We start from the raw sequence: 8,939 nt of genomic DNA on the forward strand, positions 1-8,939 counted from the left end.
CAGACAGGCAGAGACACCACAGACGGGCAGAGACACCACCTAAAGAATCAGTGTGCTGTAGGGAGAGGGTGAATGAGGGGACTGTGTTTATTTCACATTGACTACAAGAGAGATTACTTTTCACAGTGACAAGATTACCCAGCTGAGTATTATTTTTGTTGAAAGAAATGGAACAATTAAGTACCGTGTGGTTCTCAGAAACAATTAGAACTCGAGGAACATTAGTACGCCACACTGATTATATATATATATATATATTCAGACCTGATGAACGCTTGACAGATATAGCCTACTTTTAGTTTCTGTCTTTATGAGCGATTGCTTTAACTTTCCTAACTTTTTAACTTTCCTATTTTCAGGCAACATAAAGAGAGTCGGTACTAAGAAGATGAAGTCTTCAGGGGGCAGTAGGAACCTGCAGGACCTTCCTCTCCACGCCTCGCAGGACGAGATCAAACAGAGGAAAGTCTTGGACCTCAGGAGATGGTAATATAGCACACAGCTCATTATACTGTAACTACTGAGGTAACACACAGCTCATTATACTGTAACTACTGAGGTAGCACACAGCTCATTATACTGTAACTACTGAGGTAACACACAGCTCATTATACTGTATTAACTACTGAGGTAACACACAGCTCATTATACTGTAACTACTGAGGTAACACACAGCTCATTATACTGTAACTACTGAGGTAACACACAGCTCATTATACTGTAACTACTGAGGTAACACACAGCTCATTATACTGTAACTACTGAGGTAACACACAGCTCATTATACTGTAACTACTGAGGTAACACACAGCTCATTATACTGTAACTACTGAGGTAACACACAGCTCATGATACTGTAACTACTGAGGTAACACACAGCTCATGATACTGTAACTACTGAGGTAACACACAGCTCATTATACTGTAACTACTGAGGTAACACACAGCTCATTATACTGTAACTACTGAGGTAACACACAGCTCAATATACTGTAACTACTGAGGTAACACACAGCTCATTATACTGTAACTACTGAGGTAACACACAGCTCATTATACTGTAACTACTGAGGTAACACACAGCTCAATATACTGTAACTACTGAGGTAACACACAGCTCATTATACTGTAACTACTGAGGTAACACACAGCTCATTATACTGTAACTACTGAGGTAACACACAGCTCATTATACTGTAACTACTGAGGTAACACACAGCTCATTATACTGTAACTACTGAGGTAACACACAGCTCATTATACTGTATTAACTACTGAGGTAACACACAGCTCATTATACTGTAACTACTGAGGTAACACACAGCTCATTATACTGTAACTACTGAGGTAACACACAGCTCATTATACTGTAACTACTGAGGTAACACACAGCTCAATATACTGTAACTACTGAGGTAACACACAGCTCATTATACTGTAACTACTGAGGTAACACACAGCTCATTATACTGTAACTACTGAGGTAACACACAGCTCATTATACTGTAACTACTGAGGTAACACACAGCTCATTATACTGTAACTACTGAGGTAACACACAGCTCATTATACTGTATTAACTACTGAGGTAACACACAGCTCATTATACTGTATTAACTACTACTGAGGTAACACACAGCTCATTATACTGTATTAACTACAGAGGTAACACACAGCTCATTATACTGTATTAACTACTACTGAGGTAACACACAGCTCATTATACTGTATTATAAACTGGGTGGTCCCTGCCCTGAATGCTGATTGGCTGACAGCCATTGTATATCAGACCGTATACCACAGGTATGACAAAACATTTCATTTTTACTGCTCTAATTACATTGGTAACCAGTTTGTAATAGCAATAAGGGTTTGTGATATATGGCCAATATACCACGGCTAAGGGCTGTATCCAGGTACTCCGCGATGCGTCGTGCTAAGAACATCCCTTAGCCGTGGTATGTTGGCCGTATACCACGCCCCCCTCGTGCCTTATTGCTTAAGTATATACCATATATACATAGTCTTAGCAAGCACTTTGGCATCAAGCTACTATTCTTTTGCAGTAATATTTAGCTACCTAGCTAGTTATCGTAGCTAACGTTAGCCTAGCTAGTTATCTTAGCCAACGTTAGCCTAGCTAGTTACCTTAGCCAACGTTAGCCTAGCTAGTTACCTTAGCTAACGTTAGCCTAGCTAGTTATCGTAGCTAACGTTAGCCTAGCTAGTTACCTTAGCCAACGTTAGCCTAGCTAGTTACCTTAGCTAACGTTAACCTAGCTAGTTATCTTAGCCAACGTTAGCCTAGCTAGTTACCTTAGCTAACGTTAGCCTAGATAGCTAGCATCAAGTGAAGGAGATATAAAAATGGCCGTAAAAACAGCTAAGACTGATGTTCATTTTTTTATCTGAGAATTACTTTTAAATTGCTTTTGATGCACCGTAGCAAAGATTTGTATAACTTGCTCTTTGTTCTGTCTGCGCCCCTAATTATACAGTATTAACTACTGATAGACCTATCACAGAGCTAGTTATACTGTATTAACTACTGATAGACCTATCACAGAGCTAGTTCTACTGTATTAACTACTGATAGACCTATCACAGAGCTAGTTCTACTGTATTAACTACTGATAGACCTATCACAGAGCTAGTTCTACTGTATTAACTACTGATAGACCTATCACAGAGCTAGTTCTACTGTATTAACTACTGATAGACCTATCACAGAGCTAGTTCTACTGTATTAACTACTGATAGACCTATCACAGAGCTAGTTCTACTGTATTAACTACTGATAGACCTATCACAGAGCTAGTTATACTGTATTAACTACTGATAGACCTATCACAGAGCTAGTTCTACTGTATTAACTACTGATAGACCTATAACAGAGCTTGTTATACTGTATTAACTACTGATAATGATGACAGTGGGTTTGCATCCCAAATGGCACCCTATGTAGTGCACTGCTGCCCAATAGGGCTCTGGTTAAAGCTAGTGCACTATATAGGGAATGTGGTGCCTGCTGCCCAATAGGGCTCTGGTTAAAGCTAGTGCACTATATAGGGAATGTGGTGCCTGCTGCCCAATAGGGCTCTGGTTAAAGCTAGTGCACTATATAGGGAATGTGGTGCCTGCTGCCCAATAGGGCTCTGGTTAAAGCTAGTGCACTATATAGGGAATGTGGTGCCATTTCGGACAGAGCCAGAAATTTCTGCAAGTGGAGGAGGCATTCATTAGTGTCATGCTTTTCTTTCGCCCTCCCTCCCTCCCTCCCTCCCTCCCTCCCTCCCTCCCTCCCTCCCTCCCTCCCTCCCTCCCTCCCTCCCTCCCTCCCTCCCTCCCTCCCCCTTCTCTTCCTTCCTTCCTTCCCTCCCTCCCTCCCTCCCTCCCTCCCTCCCTCCCTCCCCCTTCTCTTCCTTCCTTCCCTCCCTCCCTCCCTCCCTCTCTTCCTTCCCTCCCTCCCTCCCTCCCTCCCTCCCTCCCCCTTCTCTTCCTTCCTTCCCTCCCTCTCTTCCTTCCCTCCCTCCCTCCCTCCTTTCCCTCCCTCCGTTCTCTAGGTACTGTATCAGCCGCCCCCAGTACAAGACGTCATGTGGGATATCTTCATTAGTTTCCTGCTGGAACTTTCTGTACAGCACACTAGGAGCAGGGAGGTAGGCATTTTATCGTCGTCTGTAGCTCTGTACGTGTGGCAATGGGATCACCGCTCGTTGGGGGAACAGACTCCATCTTTTATACTTGTTATATAGGTAATATATAGGTAATAGGTAATACAAAAGACAAATGTTTCCATCACATTATAGCGTGTAGTCTCATTTTTTATGTGTCATAAATAAGAGGATTAACAGCTATTTGATTGTTATGTGTGTATTTTCAGTCTCCCACCCATCTCCCAGGAGGGGGCTCTTCAGATCCTAGGCTTCCAGCCTCCTTTTGAGGAGATTAAGTTTGGTCCCTTTACAGGCAACGCTACTCTGATGAGGTACAGTACTCAGAAATACTGACATTAGAAACAAGGTGCACACAGCTTATGGCTACAGATTATTATATATATATATTTATTTTTATCTTTGTGAACAGATGGTTCAGGCAAATCAATGACAATTTCCATGTTCGAGGATGTTCCTATATTCTGTACAAACCCCACGGGAAACACAAGACAGCGGGAGAGACTGGTGAGTTTGTCTACTCTCTCCTCTCGTCTACCCTCTCTACTAACAAATTGGCCATGATGTAACAAGCTGGCCTCAGCTTTGGAAATACAAAGTGTAAAATGTGTTCAAATGTCAGTCAATCCAGTGGCTTGGGGCCGGCCTTGACTTTAGTTTGTCATCCAGTTGGTCTGTTATATAAAGAAATCGTTGTTTTTTTTGACAACAGAATAGATGAAAAAGCATACAGTAGTTCAGACTGTCTGCATGATTCTGTTTTGCTTTTAAATGGAGTGTGTTTGAATTGAGTATTTGTCCTCCCTGTTCCAGCTGAGGGGGCGTTGTTGAAGTTGACCCTGGGGTTAAGAGATGAAACCATGGCCTATATTTACCACTGTCAGAACCACTACTTCTGTCCTGTGGGCTTCGAGGCCACACCTTTCAAAGCAGCCAAGGCCTACAGGTACATTCTTCTCATATCCCTGTGTGCATTTACTTTCTAACAGGTCATCGTTTAGGCCTAATTCATTACATTTTATTATTTTCAATTACTAATCATTTTATCTTACTGTCAACCACGTAACTCCTACTGTCAACCACATAACTCCTACTGTCAACCACGTAACTCCTACTGTCAACCACATAACTTCTACTGTCAACCACATACCTCCTACTGTCAACCACATAACTCCTACTGTCAACCACGTACCTCCTACTGTCAACCACATAACTCCTACTGTCAACCACGTACCTCCTACTGTCATCCACGTACCTCCTACTGTCATCCACGTACCTCCTACTGTCAACCACATAACTCCTACTGTCAACCACGTACCTCCTACTGTCAACCACATAACTCCTACTGTCAACCACGTACCTCCTACTGTCAACCACATAACTCCTACTGTCAACCACGTATCTCCTACTGTCATCCACGTACCTCCTGCTGTCATCCACGTACCTCCTACTGTCATCCACGTACCTCCTACTGTCATCCACTTACCTCCTACTGTCATCCACGTACCTCCTACTGTCAACCACATAACTCCTACTGTCAACCACGTACCTCCTACTGTCAACCACATAACTCCTACTGTCAACCACGTATCTCCTACTGTCATCCACGTACCTCCTGCTGTCATCCACGTACCTCCTACTGTCATCCACTTACCTCCTACTGTCATCCACTTACCTCCTACTGTCAACCACGTAACTCCTACTGTCAACCACGTACCTCCTACTGTCAACCACGTACCTCCTACTGTCAACCACATAACTCCTACTGTCAACCACGTACCTCCTACTGTCATCCACGTAACTCCTACTGTCATCCACGTACCTCCTACTGTCAACCACGTACCTCCTACTGTCATCCACTTACCTCCTACTGTCAACCACGTAACTCCTACTGTCAACCACGTACCTCCTACTGTCAACCACGTACCTCCTACTGTCAACCACATAACTCCTACTGTCATCCACGTACCTCCTACTGTCAACCACATAACTCCTACTGTCAACCACATAACTCCTACTGTCAACCACATAACTCCTACTGTCAACCACGTACCTCCTACTGTCAACCACATAACTCCTACTGTCAACCACGTACCTCCTACTGTCAACCACGTAACTCCTACTGTCAACCACGTACCTCCTACTGTCAACCACATAACTCCTGCTGTCATCCACGTACCTCCTGCTGTCATCCACGTACCTCCTGCTGTCATCCACGTACCTCCTGCTGTCATCCACGTACCTCCTACTGTCATCCACTTACCTCCTACTGTCAACCACGTAACTCCTACTGTCAACCACGTACCTCCTACTGTCATCCACTTACCTCCTACTGTCATCCACTTACCTCCTACTGTCATCCACGTATCTCCTACTGTCATCCACGTACCTCCTGCTGTCATCCACGTACCTCCTGCTGTCATCCACGTACCTCCTACTGTCATCCACGTAACTCCTACTGTCATCCACGTAACTCCTACTGTCATCCACTTACCTCCTACTGTCATCCACTTACCTCCTACTGTCATCCACTTACCTCCTACTGTCATCCACGTATCTCCTACTGTCATCCACGTACCTCCTGCTGTCATCCACGTACCTCCTACTGTCATCCACGTACCTCCTACTGTCATCCACGTAACTCCTACTGTCATCCACGTAACTCCTACTGTCATCCACGTACCTCCTACTGTCATCCACGTACCTCCTACTGTCATCCACGTACCTCCTACTGTCATCCACGTACCTCCTACTGCCATCCACGTACCTCCTACTGCCATCCACGTACCTCCTACTGCCATCCACGTACCTCCTACTGCCATCCACGTACCTCCTACTGCCATCCACGTACCTCCTACTGTCATCCACGTACCTCCTACTGTCATCCACGTAACTCCTACTGTCATCCACGTACCTCCTACTGTCATCCACGTACCTCCTACTGTCATCCACGTACCTCCTACTGTCATCCACGTACCTCCTACTGTCATCCACGTACCTCCTACTGCCATCCACGTACCTCCTACTGCCATCCACGTACCTCCTACTGTCATCCACGTACCTCCTACTGTCATCCACGTACCTTGTTAACTTGTTGTTGTTTACTTCTAAGGGGTACATTACCAACTAATGAAATGGAACACTGGATCCTGATTGGTGAACCAAGCAGGAAACACCCTGCTATTCACTGTAAAAAGTATGATCCTTTCTGACTTCTAATGTTTACAAAAAATTCTATGCAGTATTTTTGTTGTTGTTGTTGTACAACGTTGTCGTCTTCTTTAGTTGATTTGTATTTAGTCGATTACTGTTTCACTTCTGTATCTTGCTGTTGTTTTTAGGTGGGCTGATATTGTTACAGATCTGAACACACAAAATCCAGAATACCTTGATATTCGTCACACGGAGAGGGGAATTCAGTGCCGCAAAACCAAAAAGGTTTTCATTTTCGTTTCAGTTTATAGTTTTGTTAGTTGTTAGGATACCAGTTATGCTAACAATGGGATGAGGATGCGTTAGAGCCCAGAACTGGCATGAATTTTAAGCCCTAGCCATGCCCGCGACATTCAGACCCCCTGCCCAGGCCTGATTGCTTTTGCCAAATTTAAGGCCCTGCCCGAAACCAGAAATCAGAAATAACTTCCTCTGTAAGTAAATCCATTAGCTACTCCTCTGTGTCACTGGCTTCCTGCGCGCTGCTCACTCTGCATGCACTCTGCTCATGGTGGCTCTGAGTCTGTGAGTGACCATAGCAACGGCTACGCTTGGGCTGCTCTGCTCAATGACGAAACATGAGACAAGCTGTTAGTTACTTTTCATCCCTCTCAGACAAACTCGAGGAATAATATTATCATCTGTGAAATAATATCTCCTGTCTTCTATTTAGTTGAAGCTCATCTGGCACCATGTTATGATCTTAGTCAGATATGTCTGTACTGCAGAGCACGAGCAAATGGCACAGCTTCACAATGCTAGTGATACCCAAGCCCTGCCGTACCATACTTATTGATGAAAAATTTAACAGGCCCAATGTATAATGTCAGGTTGGCCCGATGGGCTCGGGTAGCAGAGCTCTAGTATGAGTACTGCATTTCTGACGTGAACCTCTCCTCTTCTCAGTTTTTATAGTTATGTTAAAATGTAAAAGTTGAAGGTACCATTCATGGGTCTGTTACGCATTTCTGACATGAACCACTCCTCTCCTGGCAGGTGGGAGGGAATCTTCACTGCATCATGGCTTTCCAGAGGGTCAACTGGCAGAAGCTAGGCCCCTGGGCCCTCAACCTGGAGAACCTGAGGCATGACCTCCACCACCAGGGGTCTGAGAGGGCCCAGGGGGGCTTAGCAGAGGTCCAGGAGGACAGGGAGAAGACCTCAGGAAAACACCAGGCTTTGGCCCGGCTAGGCCGCTCCAACAGCACAGGTACCAGTAACCAGAAGGACGTAGCTTGGAAACACCTGTCTAACACCACAGAGTACCGACACAGGAGCTCACCTGAGAGCGACGTTGAAGAAGATACCACAGATGACTGAGATTCAATGAGAAGGCTGTGAAATGAGTGCTGCTAAAATATACTGGTTAGTATATCAAACGTTTCTCAATAGTTTTTCACCAAAAAAAAAGAGCGAAAGACGAAAGTGTTGTTTTACCCCGTCTAGCATCATCCAGATTCCATCAAGGATTTTGCCTGATTATTGTAATGAAAAGTTAGTACAACATACAAGTTGATACACTTTAGTGTGAAAGCTACGTTTAATCGTCTAGCAATGTATAGAGGACTGCTGCTATTAATCAGAACGTCTGATAACATTGCATTTAAAAGCCATTTAAGAAATAGAAGAATAAGAATCAAATCTATTAATTTTACACTTTTAAAGTGAGTGTGTTAGTTTGCGAATGTGACTGAAATCCAGTGACTACTGTAAGCCAAGTTTTTCTCAACTCCACGATGCACATCACATCAATGGAGTTGAGCGGAGACAACTACAACGAGTCGCTGTCAGTCGATAAACCCTTACCTTGTACCTGTGTTTGTCCTCTGTAACTGCCTTTCTTACTTCCTTACCTTGTACCTATGTTTGTCCTCTGTAGCTGCCTTTCTTACTTCCTTACCTTGTACCTATGTTTGTCCTCTGTAGCTGCCTTTCTTAATTCCTTACCTTCTACCTATGTTTGTCCTCTGTAGCTGCCTTTCTTAATTCCTTACCTTCTACCTATGTTTGTCATCTGTAGCTGCCTTTCTTAATTCCTTACCTTCTACCTAT

The 8,939-nt window shown here is 44.1% G+C and overlaps 1 protein-coding gene across 1 annotated transcript; it reads left to right on the forward strand.

The window, feature by feature from the left end:
* The first annotated feature begins 364 nt into the window (after positions 1–364).
* On the forward strand, positions 365–8,509 carry LOC139400107 (basic immunoglobulin-like variable motif-containing protein). Its single transcript, XM_071145140.1, has 8 exons — positions 365–486; positions 3,564–3,659; positions 3,884–3,988; positions 4,087–4,181; positions 4,488–4,620; positions 6,787–6,870; positions 7,016–7,112; positions 7,884–8,509. The coding sequence occupies exons 1-8, from the start codon at positions 389–391 to the stop codon at positions 8,205–8,207; spliced, it is 1,032 nt and encodes a 343-aa protein (XP_071001241.1). The 5' UTR covers positions 365–388; the 3' UTR covers positions 8,208–8,509.
* Positions 8,510–8,939: the final 430 nt, after the last annotated feature.

This window comes from Oncorhynchus clarkii, unplaced genomic scaffold (assembly GCF_045791955.1).
Source record: "Oncorhynchus clarkii lewisi isolate Uvic-CL-2024 unplaced genomic scaffold, UVic_Ocla_1.0 unplaced_contig_2169_pilon_pilon, whole genome shotgun sequence".
NCBI lineage: Eukaryota > Metazoa > Chordata > Actinopteri > Salmoniformes > Salmonidae > Oncorhynchus > Oncorhynchus clarkii.